The 25,056-nt window shown below is 45.1% G+C and overlaps 1 protein-coding gene across 1 annotated transcript; it reads right to left on the reverse strand.

Moving 5' to 3' along the window:
- Positions 1–4,659: 4,659 nt before the first annotated feature.
- On the reverse strand, positions 4,660–22,685 carry efna3a (ephrin-A3a). Its single transcript, XM_088366042.1, has 5 exons — positions 22,272–22,685; positions 8,494–8,795; positions 7,962–8,030; positions 7,701–7,778; positions 4,660–6,026 (listed from the first exon to the last, which is right to left on the reverse strand). The coding sequence occupies exons 1-5, from the start codon at positions 22,388–22,390 to the stop codon at positions 5,905–5,907; spliced, it is 690 nt and encodes a 229-aa protein (XP_088222168.1). The 5' UTR covers positions 22,391–22,685; the 3' UTR covers positions 4,660–5,904.
- Between the last annotated feature and the right edge of the window lie 2,371 nt (positions 22,686–25,056).

The following is a 25,056-nucleotide window of genomic DNA, read 5'->3' on the forward strand; positions in this document are numbered from 1 at the left end:
TCGCCAGGCTTCGTCCCAAAAATAGCCAGGCCGAATCTGCCTGACACGTCTCATCATTGGAGAAACTAAATTTAGAGTTTCCACGGCGAGATTAATGGACTCCCCCGCCCTCACATGAAAGCTCTCTTTAAATCATACAAATGTGATTTTTTTAAATCTCTCATTCATCTCCGCTGTCATCTCCCGCCTCACCCTTTCCTCGCGTCCTCCTATGGCCTCGACTTCCTGCGTAAGCGTTTTGGCCTGGGACGACGCACGGAAAAACAAAAAAACAAAACACTGGCTGACATTCTGCTGTGGTCCATTTGTGTGTGTGTTTCGTCTTCTTCCTCCTCTCTGAGCTACAAAAAAAAAAAAAAAGAACCACTCTCGGTGCAGTCGCATGGTTACACACGATAAATAAATAAATATGCATAATTATGTAAGTTGCCTTTGGCTCAACGGCGACCGGAACTGCCACCGCGAATGATACGCTAACGTTTTTAAAACTTGCGTCCGGGGTGGAAAAGGCGAGGAGCTTGCAACAACAAATGCACAATACTGTTAAATGATTTCAAATTGAAGTTTCAAACTCAGTGGGAAGCCATCTAGTGGTTGCAAGTGTAATTACACCTGATATAAATGAGCGTGTTGGACAAAAATAGTTACTCAGCGTCGAAAAAAATATATACAGGGCATCCAAAAGAGATAATCATCAAGACATAAATCTAAAAGTTGAAATAACTCCACCCGAACTGACTTGTCACCGGCTTAAACAAGTCCACGACAACAACAAGCGAGAAGCACATTGATGACCGTGACATTTGGGATAATCCTCACAAACGCTGGTTTGCGTGTAGAGGGAAAAGGTCAAAACTTTTTTTTTTTTTTTTTAGACTTTTTCAAAAAATACCCGCACCGTGTGAACCAACAAGCTGGAAAACAACAGAAGAGACAAGAGCTTGTGTCCGCCTCATCCCGTCCGCCATTGCTCATCTCGGATCAGCGGACGACATTCCGCTGCTCGCCTCTTTGGCCTTTCCACACTCCCCCTCTGATGTGTGTGTGTGTGTATGCGTGTGTGAAAGGGGGCTTTATCAGGGGCTGTGAATGGCGCGGGTCCGCATGGAGCCAGTCACAATGGGCCCGTCATCAGAGGCGAGCAGAACCCGTGAACAGACGAACAAAAGCGCCTTTGGCTAAAAGGGGCCCCCACTCGCAACTCTGCAAGCAGGCAGGTGCACCCCCCCCCCCACACTTGGGATTCATACAGTATGCATTTGCCACCCTTCTTTTTTGACTAGCATCACCAATGGTGTGTGGGTGTTGTTGTGTAAAAGCGACTCCCCCCTTCCTCCCCCCTTCCCCCCCGACATGCCCTCAGTCGACGTCGGGTTACTGGGTGTGCGCTTGCTTTGCTTTCCAACATGACCAAACACGCAAACCGTCATGAATGTCTCCTCATTCTCTCAGGGCAGCGCACACGCTATCAAAACAAGCAGTAGAATGTTTTTATATTTCATTGATATGATCTACTTGGAATCATTTTGGAATGTCTCGATTAATTATTATTATTTTAACCCAAGATACAATTTTACTCGTGGTATTCTTAACACAGTTAAGATATTTATACGAGACTGATTTTTACTTTTGGTACATTTTGAAAACAATTTTTGACTGAATATTATTTAAGAATGTCAATCATGATCTAGGTCCATCTCAGTTACCCCCAAAAGGGTTATCTGGTAGCTTTAGCGGCGGCGGCTAATCCTCGCCGCTCGCCGCTCAACTGGCACAACAGCTGGATGACCCGTTTACAGCCTTTCCCTGACCCGCCTTTGCCACATATGGACACCATCAAGCATGATGGATTTCTCCCAGTGGGCCTACATGAAAGCTTTGTTCATGCCGCTCCAAATCATTACACTTGACTGTAACAAAATGGCATTAGCCCAGGATTAATCCGGGGTCCATGTTGGCCAGTGGGATGTTTCATAGACCTTACTGGCTGCTGACCTTAATGAACTGCAGACGAGAGATAAAAAGCAGGGAAGCTTCAATCACGTGCAAATCGCGGCTCATCGGAATCTGGAGGATATTAAATTGACATTTACACGGGAGAACTTTTTGGAAATAGCTAGCTAGTTAGCCAAAGTTAGGTCTGATGATCAATTGGATGTGAAAGATTGCGTAAGCAGCACTCCACCCAGACAAGTCAAGTCGTGCTCCGACTCATTTTTTGATAAAATGATTCTTATCGCACGTGTGTACACACACGCCGGCTCCTCCACACAAAGGCCTTTCTCAATATCAATTTATATTAAAAGATAGGACGCGACAAGCGTGTGCGCACTGCAAATTTCACCTCTACTTGATCCCACTCAGGAAAATCAATAATTTCATAAAAGCAGCTTAGCCACATGGGCACGGGGTCATAGCAGCTACATCCCCCCCACCCCCGTCGGTGTTGCTCATTTTACATACATTGTGGTCAGCCCATTGAATTGCAAAAACATTGAAAATATATAATATATATATAGAATACAGTATGGCACTCACCAATGGGGGTTGGGTGAATTCACTCAGTCGCGTCCCCTCGAAATCGGCTAATTTCAGCAAGACAAAAAAAAGAGAGCATAAAATGTACTGCAATTGAAAATACTCGGAATATTTAGCTAAAACTGGGAACTGATTATGACTTCCTTGAAAGCCAGTATTTTTAGTACAGGATTTCCACATTTTTAAGCCTTGTTTACAAAGCAGGCAAAGTTTAGTCGTGTATTTTTATCCGCCATAAAGTCTTCCTTTTGATTTTTTTATTTGGGTTCATCTGCAGCATGACATAACCATTTTTTTTTTTTGGATAACAGTCATGAGTTATTCTCGGGCTTAAGTTTTGACCAGATGCCCAAAATGTGGGCACATCTGTGCACATCCACCAGAAAAACACACAGACACATTGAAGGGAGGGGATTACTGTTAAATCTGCAGGAAAGAGGAAAGAGGAGGCGGCGATTAGCCAGCATTGCGGTGACTTGCGAGAAGGAAACGACACAGTTGCTAATAAGAGGCCTGACAGGAAATGTAACCTTGTCAAAAACAGACCACGCTTGACAAGGAGAAGGAAAAGTCCAGAAAAACATCCTAGACAGTCTTAAATCTTAATGCAGGTGTGCCTTTCCACATTATAAGTTTTAATTCATTCATATTTATTTAATTTTTTTGTATGCAAATTATTCAATTTCAACGTAAAAAAATCTACTCTGCCATTTCAAAATAAAAGTTTGTTATATTTTTTCATATCCTTGGGGTGTTTTGACAAACGCGCGTTATTGCGGTAACGAGGGACTTTTTAAATTGTGACGTTCTCCCGATGCACTTGAAGCACCCATGCCAAGATCTTGCGACTTTTTAAATCCCTCCGTTGGTCCAAATGTTGCGCAGCTGTGCAAGGATGGAAGGAAGTGTCTTTAATTTGCCCTTCAAAGTTGATAATTGCCCCTGGCAAAGTGCGTCACACTCAAATGTAAATATGCGCTCAGCGTAGAATAACACTGTTACTCACTGCCGCCCGGACACGTTGTTTTTATGTGTGTGGATTAAGTCAGTTCTCCTCCAGGGATTTGGAATTCATCAGGGCTCTCGCGCGCCCAAGGGTGGAGGGAAAAGTTATGTGCGAGCATCGCGCGCACGTCAACCACGGGCGCTGGCGGTGAACGCGATACGAGAGACGACAGGTCATGATCGGAAATAAGAGCGAGTGCGGCGTGGCGGGCTGCGCATTTTAAGCTCTTGGTTTGCATGCGTCAACGCGGCTGTCAACTCAAAACTTGTCGGCCCGTGAAAATGCATCTCATCATAAAAAGCATGGTGGGACAATTGAAGTGAGACATCAATTTCAGTGCGCGATCGAAATATACTGGAGGAGTCACCGGAATGGAAAGCCGCCTGGAACAGAAGGTCACCCAAAAGAGGTTGGATTTTTTTTTTTCAACTTTTTGCTCATTAAATCGATCTGGGTGTTTGACTCACCTTCATCAATGATTGGGGGCGGGGCTATGGATCATGATGGAGGTTCTTGAGAGCTATAAACAACATTATGAAAGTCAGATTTACTGGAACAGAGACATGTCAACTGTTTTTTTCGGGGGCACCTGAAGGCCTCTTCGTTGATGAAAGCAGGGAACATTTCCTTTTTTACAAGCGGGCCATCTGGTTGCATTGTCGGGGACCAGACGCTGCCATCGGTGCTCGGGGAATTCTTCTTCGCAGATGGGCCCCCTCTCACACTTAATGACGCCCTAAATGAGAGCAGCATCGCATTGTTTATTGTTTAAATCAAGACTTGACTTCCAGCAAAAAAAGAAAGAACTTGACGCTGGAGTTGTCAAACAAGTCCAAACTGGCAGACGGGATCAAGTCGGGGAATAACCGTGAAGAGGGAATCTGGAGCAATCAAACTGACATTGTTGTCAGCGGGCCTCATCAAGTGTGAATCACGCCGCGTGCACGAACGCGATTTATTGCCAAGTCATACGAAGCTGGGAAAAGATCAATATGGCAGCACGCCATAAATCCTTCTACCTTCTTGACACACTTTTTTTTTTACGTCATTTTTCTCTGTCGTGGCGAACTGCAACACAGAAAAAGAGGCATAAAAAAATTGCAGTAAAACTTCAATTGAAGCACATTTGCAAAATGACTTTAATTGTCATATTTTGCTCATTCCTTGATCCATTTACAGACGCGTTTTTTTTTTTTTTTAAAGTCATTCAAAGTAAACACATTTCTGGCGGTTGTATTTAAACATTAGTAAATGCTTTTGATACCTCCCCACTCCACCATTAATAAGAGCACATTCTTTCGTTTGCATATTAAGATCCTACAAACAACTCCTTAACAATTTTCTAAGTGCCACAAAACTGGAAAAAGCGTGGACGCACGCACCCAGTGCACAATGATGATGCCTGCGCAGTAAAAATCCCCACAAGTTGAGAAAATGGCACAGTAGCTCAACGCAAAATAAATAAAAATAAATAATACATGTTAAATAAATTCAGATGTTTAAAAAAAGAGCCCCCCCCCCCCTCTCATATTTTTGCACATTCACACAACATCTGAAGCTTTACTTTGACAGTCAAAGTCAATATAAAGTAAAATCTCCTCAGGCTGGATGATGGGCTGGTTTCCATGGCAACTAGCCACCAAGCGGGCTGATTGGCCGAGCATCTCTTAGGCGGCTACAAAGTGGAGGCTTACAGGGCCACACTGAATGTAGCTCTTATAACTTCTTTGTAGGCAGGATTGGGGTGGAGTGTGGACTTGGTGGTCTTGAGCGGGTCTGGGGGGGGTTTAAGGGACAATAAACAGGGCGGACAATCATAAAAGACTCTGCTGCGACCCAAAACATTTTTAAGCACATCTACTGCACCACAGCTACGCAAGGGCCATTATCCAAAGTGTTCTTGAGTTGTGAAGGCAGGAAACAGGCAAAAAGGTCTCACGTCAGCGCTCGCTATCCTCTAACAAAGTCGACATTTTTTTTTTTTTTTTCCATTACAATGATTTCCATCCCCCATGCTAGCATTGTCCGGCACCATTCCTGTCCATTCCGGCACCTTTCCAAAACATTCTTAAGACATCTTGATGTTAGCTAGCGTATGTTTGTCCAAGATGTAGTCTGCATCCGGAACTATTCCATAGAAATGTAAACATACAGTACTTAATCCATCCCAGTGCAAGTATCGTCTGCATCCGGCACCGTCCCGTTAATCCTCCCAGGAGCGAGTCAAAAGATGCTAAGGCGGTTCTCCGTGTTGCTTGAAACGTCACGTGACCACAACAGATGGAGGAGGGAGGGAGAGGGGGGTATTTTTCTGTTCATTTGGATTTCTCGGCGTGCATCCGCCATCCCGCCCTGTCTCGCTATGACAGCAGATCGGCGCTGGCGAGCAGCATGGCGGCCACGGTAAGCAGGAGTCGGTCGCGTGACGGGCTGCTGCCGCTCACGCTCTTCTCCAACTTGGGAACTTCGGGGTTAAACTCATCTGGAGTTAAAAGTAAATAAATAAATGGAGGGGAAGCAAAAAAAGATGAGTGTGATGTTATTTATTCATTCAGCGCTGCACGCAAATGGTGATTCACAGACATGATGCAACTATCAACAAAGCGCCAATTATCATTAGCGTGTTGCTAATCTTGCCAATGTGTTTTTTGTTTTATTCTAATTATGTTTTTGTCCTAAGTGTGTGTATGTGTGTGTTCAATCGGGACGAATTAGCGCGGCCTAGCCATTGATTAGAGCCGACGAGAACATTAGCCGCGGGCCAAAAGAGCTGCGAGAGGACATCTTGGGTTATTCGGCGCTCATTACTCCGGCGTCGTATTACATCCACGAGGTCAGTCGAGAAAAGAGACAAACGTGAGGTGATTTTAACACGCGAATGTTCGTCATGGCGCTTTCGGACTTGTTGATCAAGCAGCACGAAGCTGCTTCTTTAAACTCCTCACTGAGAAGTCATGAGGCATTTTAATGTTGACCTTTTTATGTTTTCTTAAAAAAAAAAAAGACCTTAGGCTTTCGCGTTTTTTGGCAACCATTTGACCTTTTCAGTCGTCAAAGCGAACCCTGTTCTTGTCACCCGTGAGGCCCGCAAGCTGCCAATGTCTATTTTGGTGTGCCTGTAAGTTGTCTTTGCATATGAATGAGTGATCGGCTTATTGCGGCCCCCACAAAAATGCGGCGGCGGGGAATTCAGTCACAGCCCGACGCGACGCTGCTGTCGGGCCCTTAGCGCGTCACAGTGGCGGCGGCGAGGCGGTTCAGCGCAATCGCTTTAAGGCTACCCGCGCGTGTTCGCCCGCCTACGCCCCGTGCGGTGTTTTCTCTGCGTAAGCCGGTTTCCCCCAAAAATCCTAAAACACGCCAGTTGGGTCTGAGAGGAGACATGAATGGTCAGATTGATGCTGCACAGACTCCACGCTGTAAATGTTAGTGGGCCGGAACATGCAGTCAAGGCTAAAGAAAGGTTAGGCCGCTCGTAAAACGTCTTTAAGAAAACACTTACACACAGGAAATACTCAAAATGGCTGTCAGGAATGACTATGCAATTAATTCTATGCTGCTATTTCTGGCATGCATGTTTTGGCCACCAGGAGGCAGCATACTAAACATATAGAAAACTGCAGTGATTCTTTCCAGATGATAAAGAATTTATGACTCCGTATGGCGTTTTGTATTGTTTGCTAGCATTAAGCTAACAAAATACAAATTGCAAAGTCATGGAATAAATATGATTTTAAAAAATCTTGCTGCCCCTGACCACTGCGAAGCTTAACGTCCTGTTGGTGTGCTATTGATTTGTCAAATAGTCCTCGGCTCCCCTCCCTGAGCGCTCAAGCTAATGCATCCAAGCAAGGCGACACATTGTTTTACGCCTCGCCGGGAGTCCACGGCAAGATTTATCCAAGCGGACAGCCCCCTTCTCGCCTATCGACTGATGTGTCTGATCTCGCCCGGGGGAGTTCAACGTCGCATGTTCGTCTGGCGCTTTGTAAAGTCGAACCCGACTTTGACCTCGTGTTGGGAAGCTTGTTATGACATGAACGTCTCACACTGTCGAGGGTGAGTTTTATTATAGAGGCGACAACCAGAGATGAAACATTCGGATATTTATGTAGTTATAAAAAGAAAAAAATATTTGTGTATGGAAGTGACTCACCAATGTTGTGTATTTTGATGCTCGGCCTCACCGTGTAGGCGCTGGCCGTCTGGCTGGAGTCGTCGTCCGAATGAGACACTGAGATAAAAGCGACAGCCAATCAAAATCTTAAGTGGTCGAATTTATACTTGATTGGGGATCATTTGAGAAATTCAGAAATGTGATTAGACCAAAACAGCTGCGTCAAAACACAAATGACCTCCTGCTTCTAGAGGAACCAAAATGGCCGACAGGTAGGCGATGTTGGTGCTATTTTCTCACCGGTAGAGCAGCAAACGTAGACCCTCATCCTCAAGCAGCTATGGCCATGGTGGTGATGAGTGGGCGTGGCTTAAGAGCAAGTAGACAATGAGTGTCAGAAAAATAGAGGATGGATTTGCACAAACAATAAAATGACACAGTTTTCAAATCTTCCCACTACAGTAATCCCTCGTTTATCGCGGATAATTGGTTCCAAAAACCACCCGCGATAAGTGAAATCCACAAAGTACGGCCACCAACAAGAAGTACTGGGCAGGCTAACGAGTTAGCGGAAAGATGCTAATTTGTGATCGTGCTAACACGCGAAAACGGACTTCTAAAGGAATGTAAACAAACATTTGGAGCAATACTACATTGTCCTAAAAGTTAGACACATGTTTAGGAGTTTTATTTTGACTTTTAAATGTTTTTTTAATTTGGAAAAAAAATCCGCGATGTAGTGAAGCCGCGATAAACGAAACACGAAGTAGCGAGGGATCACTGTATTGCTGTTGTTAGCCCCGCCCACTTTATCATATATGTGCAAACTGACATATGTAGAAGTATTCTTGTCCCACGGTGAATTCGTAGCCCAGCGAGAAGGCGCTGTAGCGCTGGAACTTCTCGGAGAACTTGATGGGGGAGTGCGGCGCGTGCGGCCGGTTGCACTCCCAGCGCTTGGAGCCCAGCCGCGGGTCGCAGGTGAGGTAGCCGCGGTAGCTGACCATGTACAGGATGTATTGCTCGGCCACGCTACGCTCTAGCGTCCCCCGCAGGCTGGTGTTGTAATGCGGGCAGTAGATGTCCAAGTAGTCGTTGACGCTTACCTGCACTGTGTAGCCCTCCCGCCGCAGCCTGAGGAAAAAAAAAACAGAAATTGTTAAAAAGAATCTGGAACGAAGAGCAGCTCACAAACAAAGATGCAAAAAAAAAAATCTAATAATAAAGATGAGTGTTGTATAACCTTCACAACATTTGGAAAGTGCATAGTCATGCCCAGAGGGCCCAGAGGTGCAATACCAAAACGCACCAGCAGATGAGAGTATTGTGCTGCTGTGGTGCTTTTGTAGCGACGCCTGCCTCCCTCACTTTTTTTTTTTTTTTTACACAAAGGAGGAAACAATCAGCGCTCATCTCTACTTCCTACACACCCGCGCACACACAAGCACAGAGTTACACAAGCGTAACCATGTTATTAGTGGAATCCTCGAGAGACGGGGCTATTTAATTAGAAAATGAGGAAGGAAATTTTTCATACCTTGATCCTGATAATCTTTCCCATCAGAGCGTGAAAATCTGCTTTTTTTTGTTTTGTTTTTTGTTTTTACCAGTCACTCATTCAGAACATCACAAACAAAGCCAGGCGGGGGAACAGACTTCTATGACAATTCTCATTAAAGTGTTTTACTTCGTACAACTGCCCTTTGACCTCATCTAATTTGTTCTTATTTTACGACTTTCCAGTGAATTTACAACATCGTAATATTCAGACAATTTTCAAAATGTTACGACTTTGATTTCCTAACATGCGCATCTTGGCAGCTTTATGTTTTTGTACGATTTCCCACTAAAACCTGCCGGGTTAATCGACAAGGTGGAATAGGTAAATACATAAAAGATAATGTTCCTCAATTTCACCGAGGGGGGGGGGGGTTGTTAGTGATATGGAACAAAGCGACGGATGACCCCCGCCGGCCTCGTATTGGCTGCCGGGGGGGGTTGGAGCCAGACTTGCCTCAGCACTTCTACTCCACCCCAGCTCGGCTCTGGTGCTCCCGATCGAAACGCTGTAAAACGGCCGCTTAATTGTGGCACTAACTCAATCAGCCGGGACTCGCAGAACGGATTCTGTGTATGCGTGTGTGTCCTGATGGGTAATGAGTTGAGGGAATATCTTAGCTTGTTGGCTTTAGGAGAGGGGGTAGGGGGGGGAGTCTCGTTGCGAGGATTAGCTTTTGTCAAGTTGTGGATGCTACCATGATTATTCCGGGGGTGCACTTGACATGATTGTATTCAGGCCCTCGTTTATGATTTTTGGAGAGCGTACAGTGAGTTAGCGAGAGTGCAAGAAGCAGTGGAGACTCTTTCTGCATCAGCAAGTCAAGCTTCTTCGGCAGACACCTCACAAGCCGCATACATTATGCAACGCTATCTGTGCCATCTTCCACTCGCGTGTGCACGTGTGTGCGGCTACAACATGGCTCTGACAGAAACACACAACTGACAGCCGTACATTGTGTAGATAAAAAAAAAAAGATCCAATACGAGTTGATTATATTACAAGTATGCAAGTTGCTAATGTAATTCATAAAAGCAATTAACACTTGTGAGCTGGAACGAAGTGAAAACGATGGCGGCAATGCACTACTTTTGTCTCAATTAAACTCATTAACTCATTCCAACCATAGCCTGACACTAAAAAGCCAAATGGTGCAGGTGAGGAGGTGCAACTCTCCCCGCTTTTATTCTTTAAGTGTCTTGATAGGTGCTGCTGTTTTGGTTAGCAACACAACAATATATTTTTAATTAAATTAATTATTCAAGAAAAATGAAGTAAAAATTCAAACACACCACCACACACACATGCCAAGACGTCCTAGGTACGGCCCGCATGAATAATTCAAGTTTTTTTTTCTTAAAATAAGCCGTCATCCTTTTCCAATTTCTCTTCTGCTGTCGCCTTTGCACAAGCACGCCCGTGGCCGGCAGAGTGGTCATGGAGTAATTATTTACACGTTGCGCCAGGGAGCACCGATAAGGAGCCCACATGGGAGATGGTGGGAGTTGCTGGGATGCGGAGGCAGCATTAAGAGCCGGGGGCGGGGCCAGGCTACAATGGAGGCCTTTTTCTTCTGAATAATTGACCGGTCACGGCTCAAGGTTGCCTCGCGTGCCTTTGCAGATCACCTGGATGTTTGCCACCCCCAGGCGCTTACTCACCGCTCGCTCTCATCGTGCAAAAGTGTACGGTACACACTGTATCGCCTCAGATAGCATCCGGGGGCGGAAATGCATTCACGCTGAATGAGACAGGAAGTGGAAAACGAAAAAGGATGAGCCACTGACAACTAGAGTGGGCTTGTAACTAGAGACGGCAAGCTTTGCCTTCGGGAGAAATGATCCCGTTCTCATGTTTGGGGGCAAGCCGGGAGATGGAGAGAAGATTTGATGCAAGGCGGACGAGCGAGTCTTCGGAATACAGAGCAGGCTGAGGCCAGATTGACTCAGGGATGGAAGGAAGCTCGTGTTAACAAGCAGGCTACAAACTCCATCTGCCGACGCCGACAGACGGCCGCGCTCACAAGCACGACACTTCCTCTGAAGCAACATTCTTTTTTTATTTCATTTTGTGAAGCATATCCACAAGGTGCAACCTCAACAAGTTGACTCACGTTTAAAAATCCATAACCTACTTACTATTATTTTGCTTCAAACTCACTAAAGCAAAGCTGTGACCAAGAGACTGAGCTGTGTTTGTTTACCGAGTGGACAAATACAGCTTGTGTGTGTATTTACATTGCATCCATCCCAAATGTAAAAGGCAGTTTGTCAGATTTGCCATCTTGTCTACTTACAAGCACACAAACACACAAAATGCTTTTTTTTTTTTTTTGATTGAGATGAGATGTCAAATTACTGTCAGCACCGGACAGGAAAATTTGTTTAGTCAAACATGGAGAGCTCGCCGGTATCAAAAGAGTCTTCAGTTTATGACAGCGGATGTTCACTTTCAAAACCATTTTGATAAGCGCAGTACATCAATAGGATCCACTCGAACACGTTGACACCTCTTGAACTTTCTCAGGCGGGTAGAAAAGTTGCAGACGCACGCCGACGGAATCAAAAGGAGACCACTTGGCTTTGTTAATCCGCGTTAATCGCCTCCGCGCTGTCAAGACTGCGGCTGTCTGGATGAAAAGGGGAGCCAGCGTTACATGGCCAAATTGGAGTTAGAAGAGGGTGTGCACACTTATGCAACCACACGATCTCGGTTGTTTATTTTTACTTCACTTTGTAAGTGACTATAAAGGTGGGAAATATTTTTGAAATGATTTATCTTGGTCATCATTTTCATCAAAAAAAACCTGGCGTTTGAACAAGGGGTGTGTAGACTTTTTATATCCACCATATAACCTCGTTACAAGTTTATATCGGGTTGCTTAAGTTTTGGCGTGGCTCAGCTCAATTTCAGCCAGGAACTCGCCAAGAAGGAAGATAGAGCTGAAATGTCCAAAGGGGCGGGAAAAAAAAATCCAGATGAAGGAATATTAAGGCAGCCAGATAAGACTCGAGCCAAAACGTGGAAAAGCCAGGGAGGGAAATTGAAAGATGAGAGCGGAGATTACTCGGAGAAGATGCATAATGCAAACACAGGTGGCTACAAAGGGAGTTGAGCTGCTCAAGGTGGGGCCGTATTGAAGGCGCCCTGATTTGCTTGCTCAATACGCCGATACGGGTTAAGCTAGGGGGGGCAATGTTGTGTGAAACCGCCGTAGCCTTCAAGGTTTTCCAGCAAAACTTTAGTGCAAAGCGTAGCCGTTTGTGCAGTCTGCCGGCGGGGGTGCAGGTGGAATAGTAATGACTGAGAGCTGCTGATTAGAATTAAGGAGAGACGCGCTGGCGCACAAAAGTCGTGATTGGCCTCAGGTAGCCTCCGCATTCCAAATGTGACCTTTGGCGGAGCCGCCACCGCCATCTTGTCAATACAGCGGTGCCTTGAGATGACTCTTGAGTTTCAATCGAAATTAATTTAAATGCCATTCACGCGGAATGAAAGAATGCTTAAAAGTATCGTGGAGTCTGCTGATACCAAGCACCGATACTACAAAAACTAATTAATATCAAGGTCTCATTGGCAGTGGTTAGCACATTTAACATTATTATCTTAAGTGCTACATTTGCGCAAGCTAACAGGTGTCACATATTCAACACACACACACGTTGCTCATTGATGATCAGCAATGACAGCCAGGAGACGGCGGGAATAAGAAGAGGAGAAGAAAGGGCGATTTAGAGATTGCAAATGAAAAAAAAAAGTGAGGGAAAGACAGACCGAGAGATAAGAGGATAACCCCCCCGACACCCCCCAGTCTCCCCTCCCTGTCGGCCTTTATGATTGTCTCCCTTCCCCCTCGTTTCGGCCGCTCGGTAACCTTCAGAAGAAGAAGAAGAAGTGGAGATGATGAATTGCGAGACGGGGGCAGATTAGCAAACATGGACGGCGTGATGAAAAATGACAAATAAGGAAGGTTGGGGGGGGCAGAGGGGAAGGTGACATTGTGGTGGTGGGGGGTGAAGTGGAGACGCCGGCGGCTTTTAGTCGCTGGAGGACGGCCGTGGGTTGACATGGGAGGAAAGCACTTTGACTGCTTCCTGCTGGGAAGCGCAGAAGGTGGCGGCTAACCTGCGGGGAGCCTCCATCTACGCGCCGGCACCTCCAGTGGCCCGGCCCGATAACCTTCACGCCGCGCCGGCTCGACACACTCAGGCGGAAGGTGTGCAGTCAGTGGAGCTGCAAGAACAACCACAACTTTGCCCTGATGGAGACACCCCGGAAGGTTTGCCATTTAATTCCATTTATCGGACTTTACATGTGGAATTTAAGATTTATTATCCAAATTATGGATTAGATTTGCATAATGTTGAAAAATAATCATTGTAATGTATGATATGAAAGATGACTCAATCATTGATAAGAAACGCTGTTGCTTCGTTTTTAAGTTAATTACCTGCACTCTTAGATGAGCTACCTGACACACACATCGCCGACTCAGCACAAGCCGCTCGAGTGACAGGCACAGCGATCCGACGGGCCGCCTCCCACGGGAAGCAAAAGGCACTCATCCATACTGATCTTAAAACAACACCCCTCTCCCTCCTCCCCCTCCCCTCCTGCTTTCTATCACCGTCACTGTCAGCCCGTCTGGCCCTTTTTGTCACTTTCTCCAAATATGATCCTTTATTTTGTTTTCCACTTTATATCTCTCCATTCAATCACGCCATCATCCGTCCCCGACATCCAAGAAGTCTGCTTGACCTTGTTATTTACGATGCATAGCGAAGAAGTTTTGTATTTGAAGTCTGCCATTTTCATACAAATGAACTTTGCCCGCATTTAAAAACAGCAAGGCTCCGATTGTCATCTCCACTCCGATAGCAAAGAAAGCGTTTTTATTTCTTCCAGTCCAGCGTTTGACAAATGAGCCGACAAACGGACCGCTGGAAAGCATCAAAAACTAAACAAATAAACAAATCGCGCTTAACTGAATGAAATGGCGCGGTGGAGCATGGCCAAGCTATTACCGATGTTTCCGGCAGAACGCCTCAGCTAACCTCGTCTGTTTTGTTTTTGGTGGTCTTTCTGGACCCTACATTGACCCTGACGGTCTGCAGCCACCAGGGGGGGTCTTGTTCTTCTACGCCACTCCACTGCACATTGCTGCAAGACCTCCTTAAGGGAGCAACAAGAGGAAGAGGAGGAGGATGAAGATGCTGGTCCAGTGTATTACTGCTAGCATTATGGTCACCATGGCAACGGCGCGTGGAGGAGACGGGAAGGCGATCGTCATGACGACTTGTACGTGTCAATCCATCACCTCCAGACTTTTAAGGGTAACGCTTAAACGGGCCCTCACTTAGCAAATCTAAACAAAAGCATCATCGCAAACTGGGTTGGAAAAGCAACCCGTGAGCTTCCACACGGCGCTCGCCTCCGTCCGAGTTTATTACAGAGGGCAGTTCAGAGGGCCAACGCCCTCCATTACACCCATGTCGCTTCAACGCCGACTGCTAGTCAACAGTCAATACACAGCTGGAGCAGTGGAGCGCAACCGAGAAAGGGAGGGAGGGGGGGCGAGCGAGGGGTATTGGATTGGAGCAGAACGTCTCAAATGGTTCCAATTACACTTACAGCAAGTGATCAATTAGCCCGGTGCAACGGTTCAATTAGAGGCTGCTCAATGCAAATGGAAATCAGCACCACTCTATTTCCGATGCGTGGACAGTGCAGGGCATGATGGGTAAAAAAAAAAAATCTTTTCAACCTTTTTAATTGCTGCCTGCGTAACTTTTGCTGTCGCTCCATCGTAATCTAACGTGTAGCATCAGTGATCAATAAGAGATGCTATCGAGGATTAGCCCAGCCTGACGCGCGACACGGCGGAAGGATTAGCAAACGCTAGCTCCCGGGTCACTTCCCTCTCTATTTCGCTCACAGCAGCCGCTAATTCTCGAATTGAGAACGACTCACTTAATATGCTAATTGTGGCCTTTTCAATGAATAATCCATCATTTTTCATGTCAAGCCCCCTCTTGCTTAAAACAAGTCCAATTTGGGTTTTTTCCTCGTCCTTATCTGGTTGCCAGGTGCATTGGACACCTGGCATTACGGCCAAATTGCATTGCGGCCATTTCGAAACAATGAGCGGCAGAATTAATCACTCCATTCGTACAAATATTGCTAGTCAAAATACACTATGTTTGCATATTTCCTCTATAACAGTTATTACTTTCCTATATGATAGTGCTTTGGCGCCATCTTGTGGCAATTAAGGCTGTTTCAGCGAAAAAAAAAAAAAGCTTTGCTGCTCTTTGGCATTTCAAATTAAAAGAGGCAGCAAAATAAGGGCAGATGGACATTTTGAGTCACAAGCAGTTAGGGCAAGCTGCTCCACAAAAAGATGCTCGCTGCACTCAAGACACCATTTTTTTTTTTTTTTACTGTAATGTCATCCTGACGTGTTGACGCTGAGTTTTGAAATACGCTTGTTGTTCCGATGGCCGAAGAAATACGGTTTGATGTTTGGAGCATCTAAGTCAATAACGGCCAGGTGAAGCTTTGCGTGACAGACATCTTCGGCGCAGATCGGCCTAGAAGCTGTCACACAAGCGCGCCAGCCTGACAACGCGTTCCTGTCGCCTCTCCCCCGCCACCTTCAACTTCCTGAGGAACATGTCACTTTATTTATTTTCGGCAAGGAAAAAAAAAAAACGCAATTACTGGTAAATAAAAAGTCCCTGCTATATGTGCCTCGGCGTCTGGGATGATTTCTCACAGGGTGTATTTGTGTCTCGCTAATCCTCGCCATGTATCGCCGGGGTGTTTCCAAGTGGATATGACGGCTGTTGCCGGATCCCACGCAGCGGCTCCTGCTGACCTTCACCGGCTCGCCAGCACAAAGGGATTTTATAAATTCTCAAACGGACGGCAAAAATAAATAATGATGTCCTGCCATTTTGCTTGCAATCTACTGTCAAGCTTTTAACAACTTGAACAAGCGATAGCAGACAGTTCTTTGCTCTTACTTATCGATCCAACCTTTTATGTATTTACTTCCAGCAAGGACAGCGACTACTGTAGATTTCTTCTCACTTTCTTTTTCACCTTTAAGCACGACAGTGGAATTCTAATGGGATAATTAAGGGCCGCCCGGTATGTGGCACGTCACCCCCGCAGTCATTTTGCTCTGCCTGCACAATTCACCTTGCCCATTAAACACATTGGGAACAAGGAATTCGTATAAAAGCTGTGGATATGGCGCAGACGCACTAAATTATGTTTACAAGCACAAATATTATGTTGGTATAGATATTTTCCTGAATCTGGCATTGATTGAATGGAACGTTGAAAGAAAAACAAACAGGTTGTACTTGAAATGGTTTCCAACACGATAAAAAAAATGGAATGTGTTTACTGGCATTTTTTTCCCCCTCCCTCTCTTTAATGGCGCTTTTGCAATCAGTGTGATTTGAGCGGAGCGTGATTGCCAATTGTACGTAACAATGAAATAAGTGGCCCAAATATGTTTTTGTTGGTCTGCTGAAAAACAAACGTGGCAAAGCCTTAATGTGAGAGAAGCTCAATTTCATTCTAATCATTATTTCAACGACATCTCCGACCAAATGAATTATTAATTTTTTATAACTCACCCTCATCGATCTTCCATAGGTGTGATATCACTAACAAACATTCCAGTCGATAGCTTTTGGAAAGGACTGAATTAATCTCCCGTTAGTGCCAGATCAGCAAAATGATGAAGACAAGGTCCTCGACACAAATCAGTTTTGACAGCGCGGGCTGCTAATTTGTCATACTTGCTCGACCGTCAGCATGCGGCCGCACGTCATCGACGAGGTCGTGCGTTTTGACGCACATTTTAACGAGATGGGAGATAAGTCGGCCTTCGCCTCGAGCTGTCACTCAAAAAAAAAACCAAAAAAAAAACACTCCACTGCGCATCTGTCTCCTGAAGTATCCTCCATTATCAATCAATGTAAAAATCTCGGGTAATTAAGAGGAGACGGCGATGGGTGGCGGAAAGTCCGCACATGATCAATCTGCAAATTAGCGGACCCGATTACACCCAAATTCCAACTCGGGTTTGGCAGATGGTGAAGTAAACTGGCCTAAGACGCAGTTTGGACGGCGGGGAAACAGACAGACACCCGCCACGTCGGTATCGAGCCTCGTAATTGGGAATTAATGGGACGCTAAAACTTTTAATTCCGAGCTTCGGCCCGGGGGACAAACACACAAATTTGCATACAAATGAACACAATTTCCTGTTTGTTTGTCTCGACAAATACAAAAGGACGCAAGATAGGAGAATAGAGTGGAGGCTCTCAGAAAAGCCAGCTTTGTTTTCAGATAGCACTTTAGCACTTTTTTTAAGATACCCTCGAAAAAATAAACTATTCACCCAAAATTGCAACTTAATTAAAATAAGGATATTCGCTCAAGCACTTTTCGTAACGGCCTGCAAAAAGCACCTGACCGCTCATTCCAAACTCTGCCTCAGTGTGTGTGTGTGAGATTTGCTCTCCTGGGTGAACCTTTCTTTTGGCTGCTCTCATTTACACCTGGAAATAACAAGCGAGGGAGAGCTTCTCTCCCAGCTCAAGAGCCAATTAAAGTGGACTGATCAGAGACGGAAGAAGACAGAATGACACTCATCCCGGGAGATGGGACGGTGCACAAATGCTAATAGTAAGAAAGGAAAAAAAAAATCGTTTTGCAGTGTAATTAACAAATAGCGTCTCTGTGGACCTTTTTCGGTTCCTGATCTTTCTGTGCTTGCACAAGCGCTTTGCATGTCAATGACTTGCAATCACGTTATCCTCGGGACGCCCGTGTCAATAAGTAGCAGAACCTCGGCCGAGGTTGAACCCGTTTTGCTTACAGAAGAAGTGAAACCGTAAGATGGCCAAGAAAAAAACGAATGCTCGATGGATCGCGATGGAGCGGCACGTCCACCGCCGACCTCATCAGATTGCATATTCAGCGCTCTGATTAAATCTACACTTAATTGGACTGGATATCTGGTCGTGATGGAGAACTCCCCCCACCGTTTAACCCGCTCTGTCAAGTCAGCATGGGGAAAGTCCGGCAGGGGAATTACGAGCGGGTAAACGAATACCAATGAAGCGGACCACCGTGCGCGTCCACAGGGCCTCACTAGCCAGACGGAAACGGACCGCCTCGGACGATACGGACACGGCCCTCGTTAATTAGAACTCATAAAGACACTAATTAGCTTGATTAGTTGTCTTTCAGAGTGCACGGAAGCAGACTGGCTAATCAGAACTTTAATCAATATGCCTTTTGGGCAAGGGTGGAAGAATCAAATGATGCGTTCGGGTGTCTTTGCGGCGTTGTTAATGACGACAGTTTCCGCTTTTCAATTGGATTATCTACAATCTTTGTGTTGAAATGATGTGTTACTATGTGTACTTTAATGGTACCAGGGGCTTCGTCTGTGGAAACAACACCAGCGGGTATTCGAGCAATTTTCACACTAGGAATCTATCTTGTGTGTCACACTTGCTTTTACCGCCATAAACAACAACCTCGGGCTGGATGAAATATTGTTCTCGCCACGCTGCTGGACTCCTAACAGCCCCGGCCCAGGTCGTGCTGCATTGCCTACTGTGAAAATAAATAAATAAAAGATAAAAAAAAAAAAAAATAGATTTATTCTCTCTGTCATTTGTGGTTCGCGCTTTCATATCATTCCATCTTCAACTGAGGCGGGATCTCAATTATAATAAAATACGAGCTAATTACTCACCAGAAGTCGGCCTTGTGACTAGAATAAAAGTTTTCCCGCACGTGCCCATATTTGGTTATTGAGTCAGAATTCATGAGGAATATTTATTTTTGGCGGTGCATTAAAACAATTTGCAGGTGCTGTAGCTAAGGCGATAATTGCGCGGGGGCGAAGCTGCCGGTACTTTTGACGGAATCAAATTAAAACTACATTTGGACATCAGGCGCTTCCATCGATCCTGGCTCACAAAGCAACCTTGTTGTGTTTTTTTTTTTTTTTTTTTTTTTGGGTCGTGCACTTACGCTTATTCGCTTATCCTTTTCCAACGTTACGATCCATGTAAATCGTTATTGATGCTTTTACAAAAAGAAAACTGGGGATGGCGATTCAACTGAATTTCCTTGGCCTTTGAAAGAACACAAAATTCAGTAAGAATGGTTCTTTTGCAAAAAACTTTCCCATTCTCGCCAGATGAGCTTTTGTCCTCATTCCAAACTCGCTTACAAAAGGCTTTGCAGCCACACAAACAAGCCAGATGAAACCTCCAAGAAGAACAAGAACACCCCGACATTAATCAGGTTACAGTGCGGAATGTAATCCCGACGAGGGAGAATTCAATTTAAAAATCCAAAGAAAAAGGAGCTCGCTTTACAATATTCAATCAGTGCAATTCCGCTTGCTCTTGAATGCGTAGCCCTCGCTGAGTGATGCGGCGCGCTCCAATGAACACCGGGGGGAACAAAAGAGGCCGAGCTGCAGGTGGACCGATGTAATCAGGTAGCCAAGTGTGCTCTGCGCTTTTTGTCTCGGGGTACCGGTGCACACGAATAAGCCGGCCCCGTGTCCGCATTAGCACGGATCAACTCATCCCTGCCTATACCAGACCATTGAGAAACAAAAAAAAAGCTGCTTGTGCACTTTACATCTTTCTCCATCAGCCGCCGTGCTGAGATATTGAACGTTCTTTTTCTGGCAGGGAACTGACTCCGTGTCTCGATTAGCCCACGCAGCAGAAAAACACTTGGCGGACAGCAAGTAGGACAACACGTCGCGAAAGATTTGGCATGTCCTAAAATAGCAAAACGTATAATAATAGCATAATTGCTTCTTCTAGTGTGCATCTTGGCCACTAGAGGGCAGCATGCATAAGTATCTACATGAAGATGGTCACATCTGCTCAATAAGATGCAGTAAACTTAGTAGCACAAATCAACGAGTCGCGAAAGATTTGGCATGTCCTAAAATAGCAAAATGTATAGCATAATTGCTTCTTCTAGTGTGCATCTTGGCCACTAGAGGGCAGCATGCATAAATATCTACACGAAGATGGTCACATAAGATGCAGTAGACAGTAGCAAAAATCAACGCTAGCTTTGTTAGCACGTCTATGACATTTTGCATTAGCTTTAAGCTAGTTGACAGGCTAGTTTGGTTAAATTGGCGAGGGACGGGGCCATGAAATGCCACGTGGGGAAAAAGGCGAGGCCCAAGATGGTCTCAAGATGTTCCACATCTAATTGGCAGATGGCCTCCGATGCGAGATGATTTAATGGCCGGCCTGCCTGTGTGTGTGGTTTAGTGTCTACCCGTGTGTATGTGTGTGCAGATGTGTGTTTTCCCACCTCCGTCAACCATTAGCGGCGACATCTGTAAACAGCTGGCCGGTGACGGACCTGGGCGCCAATCAAAGCGATTACAGTTGGACCAAACCCATATATGTACCTAGGTACCAACGCCGCCTTATTTTAAGCCAAGAAAAACCCTGCAAGAATCATCAAAGTGGAAATTCGGTGACGGAAATAAATCAAAAGAGCACACAGCGACGCCAACGGCGTGTCAAAGCAGCTTTTCGTCATTCCCGGCTGTGCGTTATCATAAAAAGCCATTTTCACCACGTTGGCACGCACAGCTTGCTTTCGCACTGATCTCATTTCTTGCAGCTGTGCTGAAGCCATATGCACTAACGCCGCGCTGCCGCGCTACGCCGCAGGCTCAAACATTAAGTCCGAAGAGTTTGCATCTCGGAAGGGAAAAGGAGCCACACGTTTTGAAATGGTGAAGGCCACGCCGGTTCCCTGATGTAACCTCGTAGGATTTGTCTGCTTTTGCTGCAAACTGGGTCACTTTTTGCATTATTTTAGCTCTCGCTAACACTCGCCTGAATTCATTAACGTGATCACTTTCTTAAGCGAGCTAACATCAATTCTTGATGCTAATTAAAATCGACTAATAAAATGGATTGAGTTTTTTTTATCCCGTATCCATTTTTTTGTATCTTATTAGATTTTTTTTATATTGACTCTTTTCTGTTTAGAGATTTTTTTACAATATTTCTATTTGATTATATTTTCCACATTTTAAAATTTGAATTTATAGGCGGGCTCTGATTGGATGATGACTCCGCCCACCTTACATTTATCGGTATATCGTCAACAAAGCATCACTTTGGCTTTTGGGGACATATTTTCTCCTCATTTGAAAAGTTCCCACAACCCGTAAACGCTGGTCCGCCAAAAAAGCTTTCCGCCAATCCTTAATATGAATCATCTGCCGTATTTGTAGTCCCAGTTGAGTAGTTTGGGGGGGGGGTTGCGGGCAGCAGATGGAGCTTTTGGTAATGAGAAGCAGGAAATTAAAAGAAGGGGGAATTGAGAGGGACGGGCCCGTCTGGCTTGAGACGAGGCGGGGGAGAAAAAAAAAACCAAGAAAATAAGCAAGTATGAGATAGAGGCTGGCGATAGGAGGCGAATACAAATGGACACGCGGGATGCGGTGATGGGAGCCAGATAGACGGGAGGGGGCGAGTAAATGGGGGGGGGGCTTGTTGAGGTTGTGTGAGGAGAGCAGATAAAACATTGTGACAACCAGCGACGGACTAATGAGACAAAAGGCATCGATCTCGCCACCATGCGGTCAATCGGACCTTTAGGGACACGCAGTGGCCCGAGCCCAGACCTAAATGGACAAATATTACTTTGTTAGGAATTAATAAAAGTTGATGAAACAAAGAAAGTAATTATTAGATGAGTATTTGTTGTTAAAATGATTTTCAGAAGAGTTTGTAAAGATGTTGGAAAAAAATGCTGTTGGGGGGATTTGGACATAAATTTCCCCATGCGCCATAGGTTGCACACCTTATGGAGAAGGGCGCAAAAAATAATAATTCACGTTCTCTCTCGAGGTTGCAGAGTGTGAATGAACGACTAGGAGTGTGACAAACAAAGAGCAGCACCCGCCCATGCAGGCAAGACAATGTGTTACAATAATTTCAAGGAGCTGCACTTACAATACGTTGGAGCTGTTCCAGTAGACCGCGTGCCGGTTGCTGCCCCTGGACGGCTCCAAGTTGGACAGCACCAGCGTCAGGACGCTCAGGCACAACGTCGCCACAGCCATCGTCATCATCGCCAATCAAAAAAAAAAAAAGGAATAATCCACCAGTCGGACACTTTGCGCAATAGTTCACCGCATCCGAGTTACGTTACGTTCAAGTCCAACGCCATCGCGACGACGCATTTCTTCACTTTGGCACCACTTGTGCTTTTTTTTTTTTTTTTTTAAATGGTGCACAAATTAAGCGAGAGTTATTTGGAGGAGGAGCTCGCACAGCTGCTACCTGTCTGGTTGCCTCCTGTCTGGCTGACTGCCTCTCTTTCATTCAGCAGCGCCACTCGCTGGATGCGTGCGCGCACACGCCGCCACGGACGCGCCCTCTCGATGCACCCACGTGTTCATTTTCCGCACACGCACGAATGAACACACTTGTCACAATTTTGAGCGCATCTGATTAAAAGTTCAGATGTTCTGGTAGGCTTTCCCTGACATTACTTTCTTAACAACAAACACTCCTCAATTAACTGTGCAATATGGCGACGTGAAAGTAATAATTCATAATTTCCCTTTCCCGGGAATTAACAAACGTGCCCCTCCCCCTTCCCTTCACGTATCCCGGTTGCTACTCCGGGTTGCAACCTGTCAGTGTGCCTGCGAAGCTCAATCTGGATCCGCATTAATGATTCAACGGGAGCTGGAGCATGGATCTCCGTGTTCAATTGTCAGCTCGCTCCATTTCATTACCCGCATGCAGCGACGCCGGGTCGGATGTTTACGGCCGTATTTGTCAAATTCTCCGGTCGCCATGGTAACGTCAGTCGACGCAACTCTCGGTTTGCTTTGAAACTTTCCTGCCAAAATGAAAAATAGGCTGGAAAAGTAAGGTGTGTAAATTACAGATACTGAACAGTCGTCAGAAAAATAAATAAATCCCCCCAGAAATGTTTTTATCCCTGAAAAAAATTGAATATTCAACACCAATCCTGCACACAGTGGTTGAAGGTTAACTAAGGTTTGGATTATTATAATTATTAGTAAATGGGGGGGGGAAATGCGAAATAGAAATGGAGGCAAGATGCATTGGGAGACTTTAATTAACCTGTTTAATTCTGCCTCCGGTGGTTGAAACCACTCTATCAGCCTTGCCATATTAATATCTCGCTTAATTCCAAACATGAAGCATCTGTCTGGGTTGGATTCGGTCGGTCAATTTCCTATCTCGTAATAGTCTATTTTTTTTTTTTTGCGGAAACGTCATTGAGGTAACATCTGCGGCCACAACACAGGAACAAAACATTCTCATCCTGATCAATGTGAGCCAAAGGAACATTGAAGAATGACTCACAAGCATGATTATTATGCCAAACATAGCTCGGAGAGAGATGTTGACTTTGGGACTGTATTTCATTTTTAATAAGAAAAAAAATTGATATGCATTATGTAAATTGAGTAAAGACCAGGGCCATGGAGGGAATTAAACCAATGAGTCAAGGTTGCACTGTACGACACATGGCGAGTCATGACACGTACGAGCCAGAGGCTGAGCTGCAACGTTTTTGTTTACCGAGTACACTTAGCACCCCGGATGACCCCCCCGGAGGGCAGACGTAAAGCAGCGCGTAGTTATCTCTCACGAGTGTTTTCATCCGCATCTTTCGGGTGCCCTCCAGGCCCGTTGCCGTGGCGACGAAGAGCACAGCATCATCCCTACTTCCCTCCGTTTGTGGCACGCTGACATTTGTCATTCTCTCTCCGCCCTCCCCGCCCATAGAGAATAGTGACAGATATATATAATACAATATATACGGAGCCCATTCCGCCGTTTGCCCGTAAACTGATGATGTCTTGCTTTTTTTGCGCCACGCTGCGCCAATGAAAGCGAGATGAAATTATGGAGAGTGACATTTAATATGTTTCCGGGGCCCGGCGAAAAGCAGAAGAGGCCGGTGGATGCATATTTATGATGTGTGCTTTGTGCAGTGGTAAAGCTATGCTGGTGTGATAAGTTATTGAAGACATTTGTTCTTGGGATGCTGGAGCTTTCCCCTCGTATGAACTTTTACCTTTGATTGGGACAAATTCATAAATACAAGCGGCGTGTTTATTATATAGATAATTGGTTGTCATCAATCAGTTTCAGCGCTTCCTATCTTATTGATTCCCTGAGTAAATTTATTCTGCATAAGCAAAATTGATGAAGGGGGGAAAAAATGTTTAGCTTTGCAGGTTTTCTTTCCTTATTTACAACACTAATCTTGTTTTTTTAACGTTAATTAATGTGATTTTGATTGAGCCGGATGTCTAAACAATGGCTTCTTTTTATTCGTCTGCGAATTTGTCGCCGAATGTAAAAATTTGATGTATTAAGGAAAAAAAAACCAAAAGTGGCAAAAATAACAGCGGCCTTTTGAAGTCAGGACAGATGGTGACAAATGAACATGTGTTGAAATAAGAGCGTAAAAATGTATTTCTGTCTCACGCAGCGTGCCCCTTTCATCATCTGCCTTTTTTTTTTTTTGCACTCGCTATGATGGAATTACTCGCCAATGGTGCAGCGGTTCACTCGCTTTACAACAAAAAAAGTGTTTATTTCGAAAAGACTCAACAGATCTAAGTGTGGCATAACAACCTCACATTTGTGGAGCCAAAATTATTACGCAATGTCAGCAAAACAATCAATGAAATAAATAAATAAGTAAATGAATAATAGAATAAATGAAGAATTAAAAAAAAAAACT

This window comes from Syngnathus floridae, chromosome 21, assembly GCF_059516105.1.
Source record: "Syngnathus floridae isolate MCC-2025c chromosome 21, RoL_Sflo_1.0, whole genome shotgun sequence".
In the NCBI taxonomy this organism is placed as follows: domain Eukaryota; kingdom Metazoa; phylum Chordata; class Actinopteri; order Syngnathiformes; family Syngnathidae; genus Syngnathus; species Syngnathus floridae.